Source organism: Lissotriton vulgaris, chromosome 7 (assembly GCF_964263255.1).
Source record: "Lissotriton vulgaris chromosome 7, aLisVul1.2, whole genome shotgun sequence".
NCBI lineage: Eukaryota > Metazoa > Chordata > Amphibia > Caudata > Salamandridae > Lissotriton > Lissotriton vulgaris.
In genome coordinates this window covers 1,659,381,785-1,659,408,103 of record NC_141695.1, presented here as the reverse complement: position 1 = coordinate 1,659,408,103, position 26,319 = coordinate 1,659,381,785, and the positions used below count along the sequence as shown (strand labels likewise).

General features: G+C 47.0%; 1 protein-coding gene across 1 annotated transcript in view; it reads left to right on the top strand.

The window, feature by feature from the left end:
* Positions 1 to 26,319, top strand: part of SYCP2 (synaptonemal complex protein 2) — a 3,993,018-nt gene that overhangs the window by 2,923,729 nt on the left and 1,042,970 nt on the right. The window contains exon 36 of the mRNA XM_086932653.1: positions 14,099 to 14,287. Within this exon, the coding sequence (XP_086788779.1) occupies positions 14,099 to 14,287 (189 nt within the window). The remainder of the gene's footprint in view (positions 1 to 14,098; positions 14,288 to 26,319) is intronic.

Here is a 26,319-nt window from a genome sequence, read left to right as displayed (position 1 = left end):
CTGTGTGGTGACACCCTGTGTCTAGAAAAGACGTTACCGGCCTTCCATTTACCAATATCTTTATTTTTTATTTTTGAGGGGGTTCTTCTGCTATATATCCGTCCTCGGGTGTACCCTACATCCATTGGTTCTTGAGGAGGGGGCCGAGATGGACAGTTTCTGGCTATGTGCCCCCACTCAGCACAGTGGAAGCACTGGGGTCCCTGTAGTGGCTGACGTACTGCAGGTTGTTTGGGTCTTATGAAGGAAGGGAGGGGTCTACTGTCCGGGGTTAGTTTTGCTTGGGGTCGCAAGAGATTTGGGGGGGATCTGAGGTTCCGTGACGATTTGAACCCGTGTTTTCAATATTGTCGGAAATACATAATATTGGTATCAGCGAACCGCAAATGATCCATTTAGCATATCCTGGTGTTTTCGCTACGCTACGAGCAAGAGCACTTCTTTTATAAACACATTTCTGATCTACCCACGGCATCCATCTTAGATCATGGCCGCCATTTTGTGTTTCTTGCCCTCACATACGCAATAACCTCTGATCACTTCATTTCGATTAAGGACACGTAGCCTTAGCCGGAGATTCACCTCTTTCATGACACGTGCACCTTAAACCAGATCACGCTGTAGCTGCATGACTCGACAAAGGCTGCCTCCTCTGCCCGAGGCCAGTCCTGCTAAACTGGTCTTCGTGTCCATTGTCCTGATCACGATTAGGCGGCCGAAGCCGGTAGCCTTGCCCATTTACAACCTACAAACATCCCCTATCCTGCTTTTCTATCTTCTGCACCTGGCTCTGCTCCTTTCCTTCTGGGCCTTTATTAGGGGGAGGTAACGAAATTTACGATGAGGCGGTCCGGGTCTTGAATGAAAAGTTGACATGAGATTATGATGGAAAAGTGGGAACCCCTCGTTCGTAATGTTTTGACATCAGATATTGTCGACGATTCCTGTGTACACCAAATATTTATTGTTTAGGACACAAAGGTTTGGGAATGTACTAACATGTGAAGAATTCGCCTGAAGGCCAAAATTTAGTATATAAGGAGCAACCCTCTTTGTACAATTTGAACAGGCTCCTAGTTACTGCCCATGCGTAGTTTCTGTGACTTCTGTGTCCCTGCAGTAATAAACCTTTGGTCTTTGACGCCACCATCGAGAAGCCCGTGTTTCTGTTCATTTGTGCACCAAGGCAGGTGGAACTCCGGGGTCTTTGGGTGTTGTTCCCTGACACCTCTGGACGGAACCAAAAAGTCCAGAACTCCAATTGGCGCCCCCGTGGGGCGACGTCATTCGGTACCGGTCCAAAAGCCTGAAGAGTTCGAGAAGCTTCGTGTGAAGATTCCTGAGGGAGGCGCCCCACTTCATCGATCCCGGTATATCGCAAAAGTGGCCCGAAGTTCTCTTCCACGAGGGTTCCCGTTCAAGACGGCTGCAGTGGGCCGTTGCCTTGACCGTCGCCCTGTCTTGGACCCGAGGTGCAGTCCTTAGTACAGCGAAACGTGACGGGTTTCTCCTTGGTGACGTCTTCAGTGCCTCAGTTAAGTATTTAGTGGTTGCTAGCTAGTTACTTTGTGAGGGTTGTTAAAATCCTTTTTGGTTCTTGGTTTGGTTTGGTCTCGTAAGATTATCACTGGTTGTTCTGGTTACGATAATCTATTTGGTTTAGTTTGGGTATCGATACATCAGTTCGTTTTGGTAGGCCTAAGTTCTTGGTTCAAGTGCACATATCTGTTTCGTGTTTTGTTTGTTTTGTGTTCCGGACTGAAAAATGGTAAGTCGGAGAAACTGTATGTTGTCGTGTTTCGGTTGCAACAGTGACTCACGATTGGAGGACTCATGTCTGGTTCCTCCGATTGGGACTCCCCTATATGACTTGTATTGTAAACATGGTGTGGGTCCTATATCTTATAATGAGGTATGGGTCCGATACACTGAGAAAGATGGTGTCCTTAGTTGGCCACTGCATGGTAGTTTTGAACCCGAAATTCTTGACAATTTAGAAGCGAAATTGTTTAGGAAGAAAGCCTGGCCGGCAATGTTTGATTCTTTCCGTTACTGGCGAAAAGAATCCAAACAGAGAGAAATGAAAAGGTTAAAGAAAGAACAGAAAGAGAAAGAAGAGTTGACTCTAGAACAAGCAACTAAGCAGTTGCAGGATAACGAGTGTGAGAAAGCCATAGAGGTGGCCATTAGAGAGCACAATTTAGCGATTGACAAGTGCTATCCTGCCTTGCCATCGAAAACAGCTAAGATACTGGAGGATTCTGAAAACGATCCTCTGCTATCTTATTTGTTACGGTCACCTCCACCGTGTGCACAAGGTGCTACGGCCCAATTTGTGCCAAATGTTCAATTGCCGGTTGCTGGACAACCTGGTGTTCCTGCTCCTGTCCCTCAGAATCAGGTTCCCGTACCTCCTGTGGTCAATGTAAATGTTCCTACGGCTCCTCCTCTTCCTGGGTTGCCGACTTCTATACCTGTATCTGTCTGGCTCGCATCTACTGTTCCACAAACTATTTTTCTCGATACTCCTACTGTTCCATTATCTGTTCCTACCTCTACTGTGTTTTCTACATCTGCGAGTGTGTTGACTCCACTTTCTGTTCGTCGGAGAATCACTGATTCTGTGTCTAGTATGCTGTCTCCTTTCTATAAAACCTTAATCAAGACTCCTACTTCCGACTCTGTTCAGAGACGTAGTCAGCTTCCAAGTACTGAGGAACGGGGAATTTTAGATTCCACGGCTCTCAGATGGATTTCGTAGAGTAGGAGATATAGTACGAGAGACGTGCTAGAAACATTTATGCAGTGGAAAGAACCAACGCAACGGTATGTCTTTGACGAGATGTGCTCGTTGTTACGTGAGGAGATGGAAGAAGACGATGTTGAATCAAATTTAGAAGACTTAATTAAGGTTCAGAAAGAGTTTGCTGCTGGAATGATAGTGGGTGATAATATAGGAGAAGCGATGGAATTGATTTTAAGTTATAGGAATGACCCATCACTTCGTTCACCGAGAGATCTAGAGAAAGGCAAAATGAAATTAAGTCGCCAATATCCAATGAGGGAGGTTCCTCCAATTTGGCGCGAAGCTGTGCAAGCTGATCATAACAATGGTATTGTAGCTGCTCCAGCGCAATTCCAAAGGGTGTGGATACAAATTCCGTGGAAACGAGCTGAAGTATTAGCAGTGAAGCAGGCCTTGCCAGATCCGCGTAAGAATCCTGCTGGATACTATAAGGAATTAACACAGACAGTTGAGGCTTGTATAATGAACTTAGCAGACATCGATATGTTATTTGGCAATGTAGTTCCGCAACCAGTGTGGGCTAAAATTCGTAGAGAGGATCATCAAGTTGCCTTCGGTGGTGATTGGGCAGCTATCACTGCAGCGGATGGTCAGCAAACAGGTGGTGCAAAACCTGAACCCTTAATTGCTAATCTTCCAGGTAGGATAATTGATCTAATGAAGACTCTGATGCCCGCATTGCGTGTTAATTGGGACAAGTTATCCGCATGCAGGCAGAAGAAAGACGAAAGTGTCTCCGACTTTTTCACGAGGTTCGAAGAGACTTTTGTAGATCATAGTGGTCAGGACATGAGCACAGAAGGAGGACAGAGACTGTTTGTCGATAAATTTGTGCATAATTTGTTACCTGAATTATGCAATAAATTAAAGGATTCAGAGAGTGCGTGGGCTGTTTCCACAACTGCGCAAATACTTGCAACTGCACAGTATTACGAAAATAGGGATAAAGAGGAAAAGGAGAAATCAGACAAGAAAACGAAAGACTTAAAGACTAAAGTTCTTTTGCAACAGGCGTATCCGCCTCGCATGAATCAGACTAATACGCAACAGGGTTCGTATCAAAGGACAGATTATAGTACACCTAGACCTCAATATCAGTGGAACCAATGTGCGTACTGTAAGAAAGAGGGTCACTAACATTAATTCCTGCTACAGCCACTTGGTTCTCAGTCATCGACTTGAAGAATGCCTTTTTCAGCATTCCGATAGCCGAGGAAAGCAGAGATATTTTCGGCTTCTGTCTAGGAGGTCGAAGTTTCAGATTTAAACGCGCTCCACAAGGCTATTGTGAGAGCCCATCTATTTACAGTCAAGCATTAAAAAGCCAGTTAGACTCCTTTGTCCTTCCTCCACGTTCTGCTCTAGTACAGTATGTAGACGATCTTCTAGTGGCTGCCGATGACAAGGAAACTTGCAAAGCAGCTACGATTTCGTTATTGCATCATTTGTCTAATTTTGAGAAGTACGTGCCTTTCTAGGTATTACCTCTTACTGTAGGCAGTGGATCCCAAATTTTTCTCTTTTAGCAAAACCATTGGTAGCTTTGACTGGGAAAAATGTTCCGAGTCCGGTGCCATGGTCTGATGAATGTCAGGAGAGTTTTACTGAATTACGAAAAGCATTGTGTTCAGCTCCTGTATTGGGTACACCTGATTACAGTAAGCCATTCACGCTCTATGTTCATGAGAGAGAAGGTTGTGCGTTGAGTGTTCTGACACAGAAGTTTGGTGATAAACAACGCCCTTGTGCGTATTTTTCATCAACATTAGATCCGGTAGCTAGAGCGTTGCCTAGTTGTTTGAGAGCTACAGAGGCAGCTGCGGCTTCCATTCGACAATCTGCTGGTTTGGTGATGAACAACATGCTAGTGGTCATGGTTCCTCATGCGGTGGATACACTCATGAATCGAACGAAGACACAACACCTTACCAGTGCGAGACTATCTGGTTATGAGCTAACATTACTAGCGAGTCATATTCAGATCAAAAGATGTAATGTATTGAATCCAGCAACGCTGTTGCCGACTGATCAAGAGTCGAGTGATTCCGAACCACATGATTGTTGTTTTAAAACGGAGGAAGAGACAAAAGGACGCATTGACTTAAAGGATACTCTGTTATCCAATCCAGATGGCACGCTGTATGTGGACGGGTCATGTTTTAAATTGGAGAATGGTGATGTGACTGCTGCTTACGCAGTAACGACTTTGAAGACAATTGTGGAGACTGCAAGAGTGAGTCAGAATTCTGCCCAAGCTGCAGAATTAATAGCTCTAACAAGAGCGTGTGTTTTAGCTAAGGGAAAGAGAGTGAATGTCTTTACAGATAGTCAGTACGCATTTGGCGTGGCCCATAGTTTTGGCCGTTTGTGGAGAGAAAGAGGTTTCATTACGTCCCATGGGACTAAGATTCAACATGGTCAGCTAGTTAACGACTTATTGGAATCTCTAACCTTGCCGACTGAAGTTGCGATTGTAAAGTGCAGTGCTCATAAAGCAATCACGGATGATGTTGGTCGCGGGAATGCTTTTGCTGATGAAACTGCTAAACAGACAGCTAGAGACACGATGAGCAGAATGTATGTTGCTACGTCTGCAAGATGGATTGCTGAGTCTGGAATGTGTGAGGATACTATGGAAAGTGTGAAAGAGATTCAGAAAGAAGCAACTGAGGAGGAAAAACGTGTATGGAAAGAAAGTATGGGCAAGTTGGATTGGAATGGGTGTTGGATTGATTTGACAGAACAGCAGCGTTGGATGTTGCCTGATGCGTATGTGCTTGCAGTGGTGACGATGGCACATGGAGTAGCACATATAAGTTCTAAAGGAATCTGTAAAATGTTGGCTCCGGTCTGGAAGAATGATGGGATCAGTAAGTGTGCAGAGAGAGTGGTGAAAAATTGTATGGTATGCCTGATGCATAATCCTGGCAAGGGAACTCCAACTCCAGCTGGTCACTTCGCTCCTCCTTCCTGCCCCTTTGAAGTGATTCAGTTAGACTTCATTCACATGGATCGCTGTAATAATTTGAAATATGTCCTGGTGGTAGTTTGTGTTTTTTCCAGGTGGATTGAAGCATATCCACTAAAAGACAATACTGCCCTATCAACTGCCAAGATTCTTCTCAAAGAATATTTCCCTAGATTCGGTATGCCACGGATTGTATGGTCAGATAACGGAAGTGAGTTTATAGGGAAAGTTATGCAGAGTGTGTGTGCAGGCCTAGGTCTGAAACAAAAGTTCCACAGTGCGAACCATCCCCAGTCTGCTGGTTTAGTGGAGGGTTACAATGGCACCCTTAAGCTGAAACTAGCTAAAATACAAGCATCCACAGGTTTAGCCTGGCCAGACGCACTTCCTTTGGCTTTGTTATCAATGAGAGCAACTGTACATTCTAGAGTGGGGCTTAGCCCTTATGAGATAGTGTTTGGCCGTCCGGCAAATATTTGGGGTGTGCCGAGGCCTAAGGAGTTTTGTTCTCTAGAATATCCTATGTTGATAGACTACCTTTACGACTTGACTGCTAAATTGAGTCTTATTCACCAACAGGTTTTCGATGCTTTACCAAAGCCTCCGGAGAGTCCAGGGCATCAGCTGAAACCAGGAGATCTTGTGGTTATCAGGAATTTCGCGAGGACGAAGAACCTTCAGCCGAGATTCGTCGGCCCCTTCCAGGTCCTGCTGGTAACAAGAACAGCAGTTCGTGTGGCTGGTCGCAAGCATTGGGTGCATGCATCCCATGTAAAGCGTGTACCTTTGCCACTTCCTTACGACGACTGGGTGAAGAAGGGAATTGGTTCCTCCGAATTTGAAAGCACGCCAAAATTCATCCCTTTCAGCGATGCCGAATTGATCACTGACACTCCAAGCTCTGACTCTCCTTCAGAAAAGACTCCTCTGAACTCTGAACATTTGTCCCCTGCATCAGAAAAAACTCTGTCATCTGCGAACTTGAACACTGCAACAGCCACCAGTGAAACGCTATTTGCCGATCAGACAGTACCTGCGAAGCAAAGATATAATTTACGAAACCGTAAAATGGACAAATAAAGCAGGCAACTGCCTATTGTGATATTTTGAAATTTTGAACTTTTGCCTTCAGCCAGGAAGTTTGCTATTATTTTGTTGTTTTAAAATTGCCTTGCCGTCTGGGTAGCCGTAGGGTCGTGGCTGTGTGCCTAGTTGAATCTGCAGGGGTCTGACACAAGGTCGATCTTTCTGTTGGTTCTGGGAACTCCCAGGGCTGATAGAGGCATTTTCATCTACGTACACATCATCAGTGGTCGCGAGCGGATTGTAGAAGATGGAGCTTCCTGCGCTGCAACGAGAAAATGTGATTTATGTTCGCAGAAACAGACTTTGCAGAATCCTTCACAGCAAATGCTTTTTGATGCAATGTGCCATTACATTCTTGATTGTTTTGATAACGTTGGTGGGTGGAATCGTTTTCAGTATAAATTAGATTTTTGTGCCAGTTACTACAGTACCTCCTTTTGATCCTGTTATTTCTACTGTTTCTTCTATACACTCTTTTCATTCGTTTCCCGAACATGAGCAAGCCCGACGCTCAGAATTCATTAACAACACTTTTGTACAGCTCTTGCACCAACACCAACTGGTAGTTAACACTACAGACTGCTGGGTGTGTGGCTTGATACCCCACACTATGGATAAAGGTATTCCTTATCTGGTTTTGCCTTTCAGCTATAATGGATCATTTCAGGCCCTTCAAACCATCTTTGCTTATGCCCTTGAAACTTATCCTCCACGTCCACCACGTTCCACTAAATATAACTCTGCCAACAAAGCTTTAGTCCAGGGAATTATTGACATGATCAAGGACGTCAATAATACTCCATCATACCCTAGAGACGAATTGCGAGTGTATTTAAGTTGGAATACTTCAGAGTATCGCCTTAGTTTAGGAGAAAGCAAGCGTAAAAGCTCAACTCCAATCTGGGTTGTACCTCACCGAGGTCAGGTCTGTTTGCAAGGGAATGGGAGAAATCCGAGAGCTCAGCTAGGGAGGAGTGAGTGTGTAGAGACTTATGTGTTTCCGGCTAACTCTTCCCCTGCCTTTCTTACTGCTAGGGGTACCTACTTCATCTGTCGAGATAGAGCTTATACATGGTTGCCTGCCGACTTTTCAGGATCATGCTATATTGCTCGACTGTTGCCTCCGACATACACTGCTTCATCTGATTACCACAGAACCAGAGTAGCGAGAGGTGTCTTCAGCAAGGAAGATACTGCTGGTCAGGAAGCTGGAGACTTCTTCAAAGGCTTCCTTCCGTTCTGGGGGCCTATGGCCAATAGTAGAAACATACGTCAGCTAACACGGGTAGTTGAATCTACTATTACCGAAACTGCTGGTGCCCTTAGCAATTTGACAGCTGAGCTTCAGGCGGATAGACTCATGACGTTGCAGAACCGTATGGTTCTAGACGTTATCCTTGCAGATCGAGGTGGGGTATGCAGAATGATCCAATCGAGCTGCTGTGTCTTTATTCCTAATAATGCTCCAACAGTCTTTGAGGCGATCTCTAAGCTACACAAGATTTCCGACTCTATTCACGTAGACAAGGGAAACTGGTCCTTCATGGAGTGGTTTTGGACTCTGATCTCAGCGTGGGGATGGAAGGTTCTAATGGTCATTGGTGTCATCTTAGTATTCCTGTTCTCATGTTGCCTGATTATCCAGTGTGGTCCTGCTCTGTGTAGTCTTTGTGCTGCAACTTGTCTTAGAAAACCACCTGCGTTTGGAGAAAAGGCACGAGAAAGGATGATGATACAACAGCATGTCACTGACCTAATGAGCATAGAATTAGATTCTGACATAGATTAATTAATTGCCTATGTAAGGGCAAAAGGAGGGTCTGAGGTTCCGTGACGATTTGAACCCGTGTTTTCAATATTGTCGGAAATACATAATATTGGTATCAGCGAACCGCAAATGATCCATTTAGCATATCCTGGTGTTTTCGCTACGCTACGAGCAAGAGCACTTCTTTTATAAACACATTTCTGATCTACCCACGGCATCCATCTTAGATCATGGCCGCCATTTTGTGTTTCTTGCCCTCACATACGCAATAACCTCTGATCACTTCATTTCGATTAAGGACACGTAGCCTTAGCCGGAGATTCACCTCTTTCATGACACGTGCACCTTAAACCAGATCACGCTGTAGCTGCATGACTCGACAAAGGCTGCCTCCTCTGCCCGAGGCCAGTCCTGCTAAACTGGTCTTCGTGTCCATTGTCCTGATCACGATTAGGCGGCCGAAGCCGGTAGCCTTGCCCATTTACAACCTACAAACATCCCTTATCCTGCTTTTCTATCTTCTGCACCTGGCTCTGCTCCTTTCCTTCTGGGCCTTTATTAGGGGGAGGTAACGAAATTTACGATGAGGCGGTCCGGGTCTTGAATGAAAAGTTGACATGAGATTATGATGGAAAAGTGGGAACCCCTCGTTCGTAATGTTTTGACATCAGATATTGTCGACGATTCCTGTGTACACCAAATATTTATTGTTTAGGACACAAAGGTTTGGGAATGTACTAACATGTGAAGAATTCGCCTGAAGGCCAAAATTTAGTATATAAGGAGCAACCCTCTTTGTACAATTTGAACAGGCTCCTAGTTACTGCCCATGCGTAGTTTCTGTGACTTCTGTGTCCCTGCAGTAATAAACCTTTGGTCTTTGACGCCACCATCGAGAAGCCCGTGTTTCTGTTCATTTGTGCACCAAGGCAGGTGGAACTCCGGGGTCTTTGGGTGTTGTTCCCTGACACCTCTGGACGGAACCAAAAAGTCCAGAACTCCAGATCGCTGAGGTTGTGTTTTGAAATCGAGGGATCGGTGATAGGCTCACTGCTAGGTCTACAGCTACTGTTACAGTGAGATGAGGATGTTGTTTAACCCATGCCCTGGTCTGGGAAGGGAGAGCCTCTAAATATTGCTCAAGGTATATCTTTTCAGTCACGTCATCCATAGATGCAGTAGAGGGTTGGAGCCACCTATTTCCTAGGTCTCTTATTCTGTAGTAGTGGGCCCTTGGGTTGTCCCCAGTTGTCCATTTTTCCTTGCGAAAACGGACTCGATAATATTCGTGGTCGCACCCCAGTCTCTCTAATATGGCTCGTTTGACCTCGGTATAAGGGGTAGTCCAGTCAGGATTAACGGCTTGGAAGGCTGCTTACAATTCGCCAGAAAGTAGGGGTGCAATGTAATGTCCCCACTTTTCCTGAGGCCACCCCTCTGTAGTGGCCTCTCTCTTGAAGTTTACAAAAAAGAAATCCGGTCGTCCCCTTCCTGATACTTCTGCAAGACTGTACTGGGGACAGTTGGGTGTACTCGGGCATTTGTAATGGCGTCAGTGAGGCGCAAAATGGCTGTGTCCTGCACTTGTTGGTTAGTGGCCATGAGGGTAGCCTGTTCTTTTAGTGCGGTCTGAAAGGCCTTGCGATCCCTTTGGGCAACCTTTGACTGTTCCTCAACCACCAATTGCAAGTGGCGTTGACCCTCAGCTAATTGGGTCATCATTGCATCCATTGTGAGGGGTCGTGTCATTTTACCAGACACCAAAATCCCACTTCTGACACCACTACTGTGATATCGCCAGGTATTGAGGTCACCCGCTTTGTAAATTTGACACCCAAATGTAACTCCCAAAAGAACCTCCAGGAAAAAAACTCTCAAGGGGATAGTTAAAGGAGGGAGTATTTTATTGTAACCACAAAAGAAATATCTATAGCTTTGCTCCCAGAGCGGTCGTCCAAATGCTTCTTCCTCCTCGCTCTATCCCGCTTCTGCTCCTCTCGCCTTCGCCTTTTTACTCGCCTTCGCTCCTTTTTCTCTCCCTTCCACGTCTTCCTCTCTCTCCTCCGCCTCTTCCTCTCTCTCCATTGCGTCCTTCTCCCTGATCGTCCTGGGCCTACCTTTTTCTTTCCCAAGGTCTCCCTTGGGTCGTCCCTGATTTGTTCGGTCTCCTTGACGTCTTTGACGTCTGCTAGAGTGCTGCCTCGGCTTCCGCCCGAGCACATCACGGCCGCCATGTTGGATTGGTCGGGCGGCCCGCTGTGTCGGGGAGGGGATCCCTCACAACGACCAACTCTTTGTGGGGTATGTTGGCACAAAGAAAGGCCAGGTGGTGCAGAAATGCACCATCTCTCAATGGGTTGTACTCTGCATCAAGATCTGCTAAGCACTGTCAAAGAAGCACCCTCCTGAAGGCCTATGAGATCATTCCACCAGAGCTAAAGCTGCGACCACTGAGTTATTATGTGGAGCTCCGGTCCTGTATATGTCCCTGACAGCAACGTAGACATCCCTGCAGACATTTACTAAACATTATTGCCTGGACCACTCAGGTTTGTAGGGATGGGCACTTCGCCCATTCGATGCAGCAGGGCTTCCTAAGTTTGAATTTGTCCACAGACCCTCCTCTGTGGATGGTGTCTCTTGAGTATCTATTCAAAGATAAGGAATCTGCGTCTAGAAGTCTCTATCAGATGAATACGTTGCTTACCTTCTGTAATACCTTGTCTGGTAATGACTAAATCTAGCCGCAGAGTCCTTACCGACCCACCCATCCTGCTCTCTGGACAGTTTCTAAAGTCAGGGCTGATCCCTTTCAGGCCACAACTTTGGACACACCAGTGTCAGCATACTTCATGGTTCCGCATTTCTGGTGTGGAAAGTTGTGAAAAATTAACTGACATCTTCGCGCCTGGAAGGTGCCTATATAGTTATGGCGATGTCACTCCGGCACAGATAATGCCGACGAGGGAAGAGGAGCCGATTGATGCCACCTACCAGCGCGTAGGAGTACTGCTCGAAAAATCTTCTGGATCCAGCCACCGCTTTTCGTCCCTAACCTGGGACTTCATCAGTGCAATAATTACTCTTGAGATTTCGATGAGAGAACAAAGCTTCAAACATTCCTATGGTGTACATTCACATTCAAACTGTTGTAGGCGGTACTACATGCCCACTCTTTTAACCATAAAATAGTATTTACTGTCCTGATGAAGTCCTGTGGTAGGGACAAAACACGTTAGCTGGGCCACTGAAGTGTTTCGGAAATGGAATAAATAAAGAAGTTGAAAATTTCTTGAGTTCGGGCTTTTCATTAATTTCGATGAACTGATTGTAGAATGACTGCTGACCATCAGCTTATGATTCATGGAAGACTTTTGCTTAAAAAGGAAATGCTATTTTAACATTTATGTTTCCTTACCTTAATTTGGATTTGGTACAATCGTGTTAATTGAGGTTTGATGGCAGCCAGATCTCAGGGAATGTGCACTCTTTTCAAATAATAAGGTGTAGACTTCTTCAGTGTACTGGTGCCACAACTGCAAATGAGTCTGAAAATTTGTTTGTAAGAAAATCACTTTGCATTTCTCCTAAATATAAAGCACTCTCTTAACTTGAAGTAGCCAGAAGGAAACATGTCTGCTGCTACTTTAGGCAAGTGAAATTAACAAGAATTGTCAAAGCCAAGCAGTACAGTCATAGCAAAATGGTGTAATGGTTATTATTTTGTATTGCAAGCCTACTACCCAAATAGCAAGATAAAAACATGCCGCCTAAACAGAGAGGCTGCAATAAATATATTAAATTAAATATATATATGTATATATTGCTAGCAGCCCGCCCCTGCGTTGCCTGGGGCAGAAAGGGACTGGGGGCAGCATTTGATGCTTGCGTGCACTAAGGGCTCCCGCCCGTCCCTCTGTGCACACCCGCTCCCGCTCCGACCCCCTCCCGCCCCGACCCCCTCCCGCCCTGACTCCTCCCGCCCTGACTCCTCCCACCCGTCCCTCTGTGCACACCTGCTCCCGCCCCCCTCCCGCCCCGACTCCCTCCCGCCGTGACTCCAATGTGCCTTTAACTCACCTGAGCTGCCGCTCCTTCCCGTGCTCCTCACTTCACCGCCGCTCCATGTCCGCCGCTTCATGACGCACCTGAGCCTCTGCTTCTCCCCGCGCTCCTCACTTCACCGCCGCTCCATGTCCGCCGCTCCTCCTCATCATCACGCACGTCGCGGCCAGCGCTACGTCACGGCCAGCGCAGCGTCGTGCCCGGCGCTACTTTCAGAGCACTACTTTTTTTTAAAAGTTATATTTTTAAATTTACGTTTATTTTTCATTTTTTATAGCCTATGTCCATCTGCACACCCTGACAATTTCTACAATGTATCGGGCGTGTGGATTGGCGCTGTGGTTCCCGAGTTTACCTGGCTCAAAGGTGTATGTTCTCTCTTTATAATAGTAGTATAGATATATATTTAGTAAAACAGGTTCATATCAGAAATGTGTATTTAGAATCCATTTTCATTTTAATGTATATCACAGGAAAATATGATTCTTATTAGCACAAACAAAAGATTCTATTGGTTTTGAATTGCCACCTGGCAGTTTAAACACACAAGTGTGACTAAATATATATACACACATTTAAAAACACACACACACACACATACATATGCATACATATATTTATAGATAGATAGATAGATAGATAGATAGATAGATAGATAGATAGATAGATAGATAGATAGATAGATAGATAGATAGATAGATAGATAGATAGATAGATAGATAGATAGATAGATAGATAGATAGATAGATAGATAGATAACAGCATTTGGCAAAGTATACGTTTTGCCCCTCAGCCCTGGCACTCAAGTGTACTTCTTTTTAGGTGGATGAGCAGATGTGGAAAAGCAACATGCTTTCACTCACAATGTAAGAGAGCCAATGACTGAAATTGACTGCCTATTGCCTCAAGCTGTATACTGTGATGGTCAGAAGCAAAATGTGATTGTCAAATGAAGAGACCAATTGGAGGTGCCCATATGTATGTGTGTATATATGTGTGTACATTTACTTTTTTCTTAAATGAGGCTGTTAAAAACATTGAAAGCTCTTTATAGACCAAAAATGAATACATGAAAAGTACCCATGGAAATGCCAGTGATATTCTCTTACCCTACAACAATACTCGAAATGTGGTCACTTCTGCACAGTAATGTTCCAAAAATGTTATCTTCCAGGTACTGGTTGCCCTTTTAACTACATTTTCGGAAGCACTTTAGTTATCTTATTAATTGCAGTGTAAAATAAGTGAAAAAAATATGAATCAAAGAAGTCTTCCATTATCTTGTTCTGTTGCTGGTGACTTAACAAGCCACTTGTCTCCTTTTATTATTAGAGATCCACTTTACATTATTCAATTGATACTTTTATTGTCAAAATTATTATATATTTTTTTTGTTTTTTTTTAGACTACTCTCACACTTCCAACCTTGGACGAATATGTGGCAAGTGGAGTAGACACTGACATCAATATCCCTCATTTTGTGTCTGAAGAAAAACAGGATGCTCCTCTGGATACAAGCTGTTATCTTTCAGGGAAAGAACCAATTGAATCTGATCCCAAGAATCTAGGTGCCAATGTGAAAAGCAGGAGACAGGTATATTATTTGGCTACCAGGAATAATGCATACTTTATCACAAACAAATCTGTTGAACACTTTATGGCACAATCCATTAAAATATAAACATTTACAATAATTTAAAGTTGAGACTGATTGCTAATTTATGGATCAGAAGTCATGATACAGTATATAAGGGAGCATTTTATAATATTGGTTTAAAAAGCCAAGGTAAAACGATTATATGCAATACTGCTGTAAAAATCAATACTTAAGTGTAGGCCACTTCTTGTTTTTTGTCTAAGATTGTATGCTAATAAACATACTGCTAGCAAAACCTTGAATAACACTTGTAAAACTAAGGGGTTGATTTAGAGTTTGCCAGACAGGGTACGCAAATGCAAATACAAAATGTTAAAATGACGGTCCGCCCACGTTATTTAGAGATGGATGGGCCGTCTGTTTTCTGTAAACATAGTCCTGTTGGCTCAATCAATGGAAAAATATCTCTGACGGCTCCATGAAGTAGGGGGTGTATGAGCTACGTCATTGCACCATGCATTCTATTAAGAGTGAATGGTGTAATGTTTGTTTTCTCTCTGGCACCACCAGGAGCAACCTGGAAGTGAGGGACAGAACAAAAATATATGACCCCCCCCCCCCTAATCCCAGGATGTGGGTGTCATTAGTTGTCGTTATTCAACAATAAACTCCTGGTTTGGGAGTTTGTTTATCAAAAACAAAAGCGTTAAAAGTTTGGTGGACAGTCATCAAAAACGATGCCAGTCATCCACTAAACTTTTTATACCGTCAAGGGAACCGCCATGACAGCAATTTCTATCAGCGTACAGAGATGACTGGTGAGCGTCCGTGCATCTCTAAATAGGGCAGACTACCTTCTGTCAGGGGGTGGTGGTTGTTAAGTGTCCCACCACCCGGACCGACAATACTCCCTCCACCAGGGCTAAACCTGGCCCTATATTCTTCCTCATATCATCTTAAGCATAATAACCACTAGAATAATTAGTAAGGGTCTACAATGATCTGTTTTAAAACAATGTTTAAAAATATATTATTTTAGTGGATACTCATTCGGCATATTCCTTACTTGAATCCCTTCTCTGTGCCAGACTGCATCCAGATATTTTTTTAGCAATATCAGATCACCAGCTTCAGGTGGTGCTGAAAAATTCAAATGCCGATTCGCAGATCCTACTGAAGTACAGTAGTGGGTCAGATATAAGGCTCTACACAGAAGCAGCGACATAAGTTCTTTTTTCCATATGTCATTTAAGAGGGATCTAAAGTTACCATTTTTTTAAATAGATTTTTTCAACCTTTTGTGAACCTTAACAGTATTTTTTACACTGTGTTCCCTCTTAAGTCTTCATTATTTAAAAATCAAAGGAAATGTCAAAGACACATTTCTGATGGATACATCTTCCCAGATTCCTATAATATCCTAAGTACATACTGTCCCATCGTGTCCAAGTCTACAGTAGAAGAATAAGTTACTTATCATCAGTAACAGTAATTCTGGTGGATAAACAATGTTCCTGCAGAGTCCTCAGCCTATAAATATTCATTCCAGACTGCAGACTAGTTCTGAAAACCTTTTTGCTAGCGTTGACTGTTTTAAAAAAAATTCTTTTTATTTTCGAACAACAAATTACAACACAACAGAAAACAATAACATAAAAAAAGCAATTGTCAGAAAGAATACATCAGAAAAAATAAAAGTGGTATTAATGTGATCAAAAATAATTAAAAGGGACAGTAGCAATGACAGACAGGCAGCTCGCAGTCTGTGCCTTCTAAAGAGATTCTCCATCTACATTTTAGGTAGCACCATCTGTAAAAGGGGTACATAGAAGTCCTCTGTATTCGTTCCTTGGGTCCCACACTCTAGTCCATTTGCCCGGGCTCTAGCCTTGACTCTTAAGCAGCGCCATGTGGAGTCATGCAGTTCCAGCCACAACGCCGCTTCTGGACTTCACATCACTGGAGTATACAAGGCATCTACCCGCGCTCTGCTGTTAGCACCTGTTTTACTCCACCTCATTGATGCAGTCTGTAGCTCCTACTCAAGGTCTCACTGATTAAATTCTCAGATTTCAACAGCGACTAGGTCAAATTTCTCCTCAAAGGAACTCAGGCTTCAAGCCTTGCCAACGGAGCAGCAAGATAATGTCAGTCAACCAATCAGGGGTTTATAGAGCGCGCTACTCACCCGTGAGGGTCTCAAGGCGCTGGGGCGGGGGGGGGGGGATGAGCAACTCCAGATCAGTCAAAGAGCCAGGTCTTGAGGTCCTTCCTGAATGTATGCAGGGTCAGGGAGCGTCTGATGTTCTCAGGGAGCTCGTTCCAGGTCTTGGCTCTCCCTCCTGTTCAGTTTCAGCGGATGCGGGGAACCTCTGCCAGGACGAGGTCGGCGGATCGCAGGTTCCTCTTGGGTACGTGGAAGGATACTCTTGTTGAGGTATTTGGGTCCGATGTTGTTGAGGGATTTGAAGGAGTGGGTGAGGAGTTTGAATGTGACCCTCATGGCGACGGGGAGCCAGTGGAGATCTCGAATGTGTTGGGTCATGTGTTCGTGATGCGGTGTCTCGAGGATGAGTCTGGCTGCGGCGTTTTGGATGGTTTGGAGTTTGTGTGGAAGGGTTCTGTTGATACCGGCGAATAGGGCGTTGCTGTAGTCCAGTCTGGTGGTTATGAGTGCGTGGGTGACGGTTTTTCTGCAGTCGGGGGATCCATTTTAAAGTCTTGCGGAGGATGCGTAGGCAGTTGAAACTGGTGGAGGCGACAGCGTTGATCTGGCGGTTCATGTAGAGGGAGGAGTCGAGGGTAATGGGTGCGTTCCAGAGAGCGGTGGGCCACCGGGTGTTGTCCAAGTCGGAGGTGCAGGGTCCGAGGATGAGGACCTTGGTCTTCTCAGAGTTGAGCTTCAAACAACTGTCTTTCATCCAGGCTTCCATATTCTTCATTCTTCCCAGAAACAGAGTCTGGTGTCTTCGGGCTTCTTCGTATGTGAGAGGATGAGCTGGGTGTCGTCGGCGTAGGATACAATGCAGAGCCCATGCTGTCTGACCTTGGCGGTGAGGAGGGCCATGTACATGTTGAAGAATGTGGGTCTGTGCAATGATCCTTAGGGTACTCCGCAGTTGATATTTGTGGATTCGGAGAGGAAGGAAGGGAGTGAGTCTGATCCTCTGGGTTCGGCCGGAGAGAACGGATTGGATCCAGTCAAGGGTGATGAAGTCTGGCTATGATTTTGCGATGTGAATCTGAAAGAAACAGGTTAGTATTAGATTCCTTACCTTAGAATATCCCCAGGCGTCAGACTGGATCCGGAAACTTTTGCGTAGCAGTACCCTTGCGCGTCAGTTGGCGTCGTCTGCTGTTCCCCGCGGTCGTCAGCGTCGTTGGCACCGGGATGATGTCGCCGGAGTACTTAGAAGCCGCCCTCGCGCGCTGACATCAGTTCTTCTTTTTTCCGCGCCAGCAAGCGGCGATCCGGAAAAAGTAGTACCCATAGTCACTTTTTGACTAACTTTTTCGATCATTTTTGATCATCTTTCGAAGTCACTTGACTCCGATGATGCCCGGGTTCAAACCCTGCGTCGATTGTAGCCGATTGATGTCGTCTACCGACACCCATCGCCGGTGCCTTCACAGCCTGGGCCCCGACCACGACGACAAGTCCTGCTCTGACTGCCGGGCCCTGACGTCCAAAGCTAGATGGGAGCGGTCCCGCAAGCGACTCGAGCACCGGCAGTCGGCCCGCGCCGCTCGAGGTCCAGGTTCGGAAGGAGGTGGAGGGACCGGTTGCAGGGTCGGAGTCACCACAGTTCCAGGAGTCGTCATCAGTCTTCGGGCTCGAAGTCCTCAGGTAAGAGGCACAAGAAGTCGAAGCGGCAACATCTCTCTTCTGACTCCCCCCGACGCTCGCGCGATGCGGCCGGGGGTTCGGGCGACACCGCCCACGCGCCTCCGCCGGTCCCTGGGCATAACGTGACGCCGGAGGAGATCGAGGCCTTCCTCATGGCCATGAGGTCGCTCACTCCTCCGTCGGGTTCCGCGGCGCCTTCGGGCCAAGCGGCCCCTACTGGTGAGTGCCAGTCTTCTCAGGACTGGGCAGGTGAGCTAGGGGGGGCCAGTGGTCTGGACACCTCGCCAGACACTGGTTTTGTCTCCCCTCCTACCGTGGCTACGGAGGAGGGGCCTGCCTATAGTGTGGTGCTGACACGGCCTGCCAAGCCCTTGGGCCTTGTGCTTCCCGTCGCGGCCGTGAGGACTAACCTCCTCTCTGAGGTCCTTAAACCGCAGACAAGCTCGGCTGAGCTTCTGCTGCCGTTTAATGAGGCCTTGTCAGACGTTCTTCTGGGCACTTGTGTGAGAAGTTGGCCTGATATATGATGTTCACTAGTTCTAGTGACCACCTTGTATCAGTCCAAACAACCCTTATGGTGATTGGTTGTAAGTCAACCTTATAGACCAGCTATCCTAGTAGCGTGGACAAAAGCAGTCTTTAGGCTAAACTCTGAATGGCATGTGAAGTCAGATGTTTTACCACACATATCCCCTTGAATACCAAGTGAAAGGACACCACACAGGTTGTTATGAAAATAAACAGATATTTATTAACTAACATACACCTCTGAACTCTTTATGACGTCAGAGGGCTAAGCACATGACAATACTAAAAAGGAAATACGAGTTCGCACAATATTTACAAGTGCGCCTTAGGGGCACGACAAACCATAAACTCAAAACAATGGAATGCGAGGAAAGAAAATACTGTAAGGAGATCCAGAGGCTGGAGGACCGCTGGGACTACGCTACAAACTAGGTAAGTGAGGAGCAGGAGGCCCACGGAACTCAGTGCAGAGTGGAAACTCTCACGCGCGATGCGTACCAACGTCTATGGATACTACAGTGTTAGAAAGTTACGGATTCCGGACGAACCTGGCTGGATGGAGGGAAAACAACAGTGGACCTGGACACTAGGAGAGTGAACACAGACTTCAGCACCTAGAAGCTTTAGTTACCTAACCCACAGGCTGCGGGTGCATAGGGCTGAAGTTGCGTCGGGTTTGCTGTGTTGATCCCGGTGATGCCTGAAACAAGGAGTTGCTGGCAGGCAGCCAGATGGAGGAGTCGGTGGTTCCAAGGATGGAACTAGGAAGAAGAAGTCCTGAAAGGGAAGGGGACAGAGTCTCGGTCACTAGCCAGTGACGGTGCTGGAACCAGGAGGGAACGAGATGCTGTTGCCGCAGTCAGGTGAAGGAAGGGTCGCTTCTCTCTGTAGCTGCGTGGACCAGGAGCTGCTCTTCACGACCAGGCTGGAGGCACGATCTGTCCCACGTAGTCTGCTGCTGTTGACGGTGTTGGATCGTTGATCTGGTCAACAGGCCTTGGCTAATGCAAGCCATGCGGTGGAACAAAGATGGCGTCTGGTGCGGACCAGGAGGGTCCGGGGTGCTCCTCTTTTACAAGGAAGCAAGGGCCAGTCTGGGGCACCAGACCAGCAGTGTTGGATTCTTCGGATCGTCGTCTCAGAGGTCACTAGCCAGCCGGCAAGTGACCAGACAACAGGGCAAGCAGCAACCAAGCAAAAGGGCCCCACGCAGATCTCGTGGATGCTGGGGGGCTGGTCTTTAGTGCAGGAGCTGCGTGGGTGTGGGGCTTCTCAGACCCCAATGCACTCACTCGAGGATTCCTCGGCGGTTGTTTTGGAAGGCTGTGCAGGTTTCTCAAGATGGCCGTCTCCACGTTGCTCGTCGCACCCACGGGTCCCAGCTGTGCTGTGGATGTGTGTAGAGGTCAGAGGAGTCTGAAGGTCCGGGTCTTGTGGAGCTGAGTCGTCGGAGTCCAGGATGGAAGGACTTGCAGCAAACCGCACAGGAGCTTGATGGTGCCTGCGAAGCAGGATGGTCACTCCCTGACCATAGGGGAGATTCTTCAGTCTTCTGGTAATCAGGAGGTCGAAGGTCAAGAGTTTCTTCATGGAAGTTGTCAAGATTAATCTAACTGGGAATGGGACCAGCTCCTACCTTTATTCCCCTAAAGGGGGCTGCACTACGACTAGGTCCCTCCTCTGGGTGGGACCAGGAAGGGGGGTGGTTACACCCCCTTTCCTTTGTCCGGTCTTGCGCCAGCTCTGGGACTGGAGTGCCCCAGGAACTGGTTTAGACCGGACTATGCACGGGGACACCTTGTGTGCCCCAGGCATGTCTCATTCCTTTCAGCCCTGTCCTACATAATACAGAAAATCCTATCTGGGGTGGTGCTAGCACCTCCCAAGGCAGGAAACCCTTTGTCCAAGCCTCCCTCGCTGGAAGGACTCCCAGCAGCAGGAGGTCAGACTTGTGTCTGTGGTGGCAGCATCCATTTTGTGATGCTGAGGCTCGAGTTAACTTTAACCGGGGTTCACAGTTACATACATGTTGTGTCCCTCTAGAAGGGTGGAATGCTACCCACGTCCCCAGAATTGGTGAGGGGGTAGTATTCCAATTCGTATGACACCTTACTCGACATGTTTTGATAATGCTATACCAAAGTTAGTATTTGACCGCGAGGTTCATAATGCACTTAAGAGTATATGGTATAGCGTTATCATGGAACAGCTATTAGGACTTGGTTCCGCAAGCTGCAAACGGGCTCAGCTCATGCCAGAGCACCATCTCACATAATTCCAAGCACTCTGCCTTCAGGATTGTTAAGGCCTGCCATAGGAGTGACTGATAGGAACACATGTGTCCATTTTAGGGTTAGATATAGGTATACTATATCTAAAGCAAAGGGTGATTACAACACCTTGCCCCAGCTGTTGTGCAGCCAGTTGTGTCAGATTTAGATGGCCAGCCAGGGGTGGCATAATACATGCTGCAGCCCCTGGTCGGCCCTGGGTACACCTATGCCCTGGGTACAGGGACTGATAAGGTGGCGCAGTACCAATTGGTAAATGCACATGTGTCAATTTAGAGAGAGAACAGCTAGGCTGTGGGTCTGATTAGCAGGCCCACAGCCAGGGAAAGTCATAAACCAGTAAAGCAAAAAGCAAAAATCTGGGGTGATCATAGGATTGCAGACCCTAATCTCCTACATGACCCCCCCCCCCCCCAAACTTTGGGACAATAAACTAACCTTGACCAGGTGAGTCTTCTTGCTCTAAGTGGAAATACCTGGAGAGCCCATCTGCATTGCCATGATCAGTGCCAGGTCTATGCTCCACTGTAAAATCCATCCCCTGTAGGGAAATGGACCACCTAAGTAGTTTGGGGGTTTCACCCTTCATCTGATTTAGCCACAAGAGGGGCTTATGGTCGGTCTGAATCTTGAAATGAGTGCCAAACAAGTATGGCCTCAGTTTCTTCAGGGCCCAAACCACAGCAAATGTTAGTATGAATTTGTAGAGCGCACGTTCACCCCGGGGTTTCTTGGCGCTGTGTACCGCTGGGGAACCCGTCCTGGCTTTCCCTGTGAGATGGTCCCTATTGGGCATCCCCAAGGTGAAGCCAGGCATCCCCGGCAGCGAGGGGGCTGTTGTAGAGATTAAGCAAGCTATTGCCCAGAGTTGCAGCGTGGGACCCATGGTTAGAGAGGCACCCCGGCGAGATTTATCGAGCCCGCTGACATTGGTTCCGTACCCTGCCGCGTCGGGAATTGAACCCTGGTCCCGGGCGAATCTCTGCTTCTGGGTCTGCCACCTCTAACCAGTGAGCCACACTTCTCCACCTCCCTCTCAATAGCTGACCAATTTTTCTCTCTGGGGGTCAGCCTTCTGCTAATAAAAGCAATGGGCTGGTCATGACCACCATCAAAATTCAGCTGAGATAGAACAGCTCCCGCACCCAACTCAGAAGCATCTGTTTGGACAATGAATGGTTTGGAGTAGTCTGGACTCTTTAGGATAGGTGCTGTGCACATGGCCTGCTTTAGGTCATCGAATGCTTTTTGACAGCCTGCTGTCCACTGAACTTTCTTTGGCATCTTTTTACTTGTCAGGTCATTAAGTGGAGTCACAATTGATCCATAATTTCCGACAAATTTCCTGTAATAACCAGTCAGGCCCAAGAAAGCTCGAACCTGAGTCTGGGTGGTTGGAGGAGCTCAGTCCTTGATGGACTGTATCTTGCTCTCCAGTGGCTGAACCTGGCCTCCACCTACAAGGTGGCCCAGGTATACAACCTGTGTCTGCCCTATCTGGCACTTTGTAGCCTTGATAGTGAGACCTGCTTTCTGCAGTGCCTCTAACACTTTCCTCAGGTGGACCAGGTGATCCTCCCAGGTGGAACTAAATCCAGCTATATCATCAAGATATGCTGCACAGAAGTCATCCAGCCCAGTGAGAACTTGATTCACCAGCCTTTGGAAGGTGGCAGGTGCATTTTCAAACCAAAGGGCATTACCACAAACTGATAATGCCCACCAGGGGTAGAAAATGCTGTCTTGGGCTTGGCTTCCTCAGCTAACCTGATTTGCCAATACCCAGCTGTCAGGTCAAATGTGCTTAAGTAGTTGGCAGAAGCCAATCTATCTATAAGTTCATCTGCCCTTGGTATTGGGTGGGCATCAGTCTTAGTGACTGCATTGAGGCCTCTGTAGTCTACGCAAAACCTCATCTCTTTCTTACCACCCTGGGTGTGAGGCTTTGGCACTAGAACTACTGAACTAGCCCAAGGGCTATCTGAGGGCTCAATGACTCCCAGCTCCAACATTTTCTGCACTTCTGCCTTAATGCAGTCTCTGACATGATCAGGCTGTCTGTAGAATTTTACTCTTAACTGGCAGACTGTCCCCAGTGTCAACCTCATGGGTACTCCAATTGGTCTGACTGGGTGTCAGAGAGAACATATGTCTAAAGGATTGAAGAACTTGTTTGCAATCCTTTTGCTGATGCTCAGAGAGGCTGCCACAAAAGACAACACCATCTACTGACCCATCATCAGGGTTCTGAGTGAGCAGGTCTGGGAGAGGGTCACTCTCCTTCTCCTGTCCCTCATCTGTGGCCATGAGCAAACTCATGTCCTTCCTGTCGACATATGCTTTGAGCCTGTTTACATGGAGCACCCTGAGGGGGCTCCTGGGAGTTCCAAGGTCCACCAGGTAGGTGACCTCTCCCTTTTGCTCAATGATTGTGTGGGGCCCAGACCATTTGTCTTTGAGTGCTGCTGGGGCCACTGGCTCCAACACCCACACCTTCTGTCCAGGCTTGTACACAGTCAGGACAGCCTTTTGGTCATGCCAAGCTTTTTGGAGTTCTTGGCTTGCCTCAAGGTTTTTAGAAGCCTTTTCCATATACTCAGCCATCCTGGAGCGGAGACCAAGTACATAGTCCACAATGTTGGTTGCAGGCTTTTTGAGAGGTCTCTCCCATCCTTCCTTCACCAAACAAAGGGGTCCTCTTACAGGATGTCCATACAAAAGTTTAAAAGGGCTGTGGCCAACCCCCTTCTGTGGGACTTCTCTATAAGCAAACAAAAGGCAGGGTATCAGGACATCCCATCTAAGCCTGAGCTTTTCAGGTAGTCCATGAATCATCCCTTTTAGGGTCCTGTTGAACCTTTCAACAAGCCCATTGCACTGTGGATGATAGGGTGTGGTGAACTTGTAGTTGACACCACATTCCTTCCACATTGTAGTCAGATATCCTGACATGAAGTTTGCACCTCTGTCAGAGACAACCTCCTTAGGGAAGCCCACTCTGTAGAACACTCCAACTAGGGCTCTTGCCACAACAGGTGCTGTAGTGGTCCTAAGGGGAATAGCTTCAGGATACGTGGTGGCATGGTCCACCACCACCAGTATAAACTTGTGCCCTGATGCTGTCTGGGGTTCCATTGGACCAACAATGTCAATCCCCACTCTTTCAAAGGGTACCCCCACCACAGGTAGTGGTATAAGGGGGGCCTTTGTTGTGCCACCTGACTTACCACTGGCTTGGCAAGTGACACAGGAGCGACAAAACTCCCTGGTATCTTCATTCATGTGAGGCCAGTGAAAGTGTGAGACAAGTCTGTCCCAAGTCTTATTCTGGCCTAAGTGTCCTGTAAGGGGAATCTCATGGGCCAAGGTAAGAAGGAAACCTCTCTGTGACAAGGGGATGACCAGCCTCCTGGTTGCACCAGGTTTGGGGTCTCTTGCTTCAGAGTACAGGAGTCCATCATCCCAGTATACCCTGTGGGCACCTGTGGCGTTCCCTGCAGCCTCAGCAGCAGCCTGCTGTCTGAGGGGTTCAAGAGAAGGGCAGTCTAACTGTGCCTTCCCCAGGTCTTCTCTGGAGGGTGCCCCTGAACCCAGAAACTCAACCTGATCAGGTTCAAGTTCTTTAGGCTCAGTTTCCCTCAGTTCTTTGAGGTCAGCCTCCTCTGAGACTTGATCCACAACCTGGGGCAAGGGGGAAAGCAAGGCCTTAACCCTACTGCTCTTTCTCTTGGAAGGTGTCTGGTCCATTGTTCCAGGATCCAGCACCTGTTCAGTGGGGCATCTTCTGACCTGTGACCTAGTCACAGCAAAGACATGTGCTGGCAAGCCTAACATTTCCATGTGAGTCCTCTGCTCCACTTCTGACCATAGTGATGTTTCCAAATCATTGCCCAACAAACATTCAACTGGGAGGTCTGAACTAACCACAACTTTCTTTTGGCCACTTACCCCTCCCCAGTAGAAATCAACAATTGTCATACTATGGTGGGTAGTGACATTGCTGGCATTGGTCACTAGGTAGTCTGTACCTAGTATGATCTGTCCAGGGTCCACAAAGTTAGGTGTCACCATTGTGACACTGGCACAAGTGTCCCTGTAGGCCTGAGCCATTTTTCCATTAATAAAAGGTGTCTGCCTGTATTTGCCCAAAGTATTGCGACTTGCATCAGGGGATATATCCACATCCCCTGTACAGACCAGGACAGCCTGAGTGAGTGTGCCAACTAGGTTGTCATACCCCTCAGATCCCAAGGTTAACCCAACTAATCCCTTGGGAGGTGCACTACCACTACTGTCTGTACTAGGGGGGGGCAGGTGCCTTAGGGGCTGTAGTGGTAGGAGTTTGCCCTCCTTTCTTGGTGCACTCACTAAACCAGTGAGTTTTACTTTTACAGTATTGGCACCACCTTTTTGACTGGCCTTCTTGAGTCTTCTTTTTCTGCTGTGAAGCCTGACCCCCACCCTCTATTGTTTGTTGGGGACCTGTCGAAGACTTCTGGTCATTTTGTTCACTCTTATTACTACCCTTTTGGTCTGCTTTCTTCTGACCACCCTGGTTTTGAGTCTGGTTCTGCTTGACCCTTGTTCAGACCCATCTGTCTGCCTTCTTTCCCAATTCTTGGGGAGAGGTCAGATCTGAGTCAACAAGGTGCTGATGCAACAACTGGTTCTGACAATTATTTAAAAACTGTTCTCTCATGATCAGATTGTACAACCCTGTGTAATCAGTAACCTTACTGCCCAGCAACCAGCCTTCCAAAGCCTTAGTGGCACAATCCACAAAGTCAGACCAATCCTGAGACTGAGTTTTCTGGGTGTCTCTGAACAGCAACCTGTACTGCTCAGTTGTTGAGCCAAACCCATCAATCAGTGTATTTTTCAGGACTTTGTAATTGTTAGCATCCTCAGCTCTAGTAATGCGGAGCTTATCTCTACCTTTGCCTTCAAAGGAGAGCCACAAGATAGCTGCCCGCTGACTCTGGGGGACGCATTGGACAGTGCAGGCCCTCTCCAAAGCAGTCATCCATTTGTGGATTTCATCCCCTTGTTTAAAGGGGGGCACTATCTTACTCAGGTGTCTAGTGTCTAAACTCCTGTCCTTTTCTCTAGGTAAAATGCTGCCACCAGTGGGGTCTGCCCCACTCAATTTCTGCTCTCTAGCAAAGGCAAGTCTCTCTTTGGCCAGGGCAAGTTCTTCCCTTTCAATCCTCAGATTGACTTCCCTCATCTTGGCCTCATGCTCTCTCCGCTGAGGGGATGTCATCCCTCTGTGAGAAGAGGTCTGAGAGCCATTGGTTCGAATGGATCTGTTAGAGCCTCTGAATAGAGACCTAACTCGTCCACTCCCAATGTTAAGCCTGCCT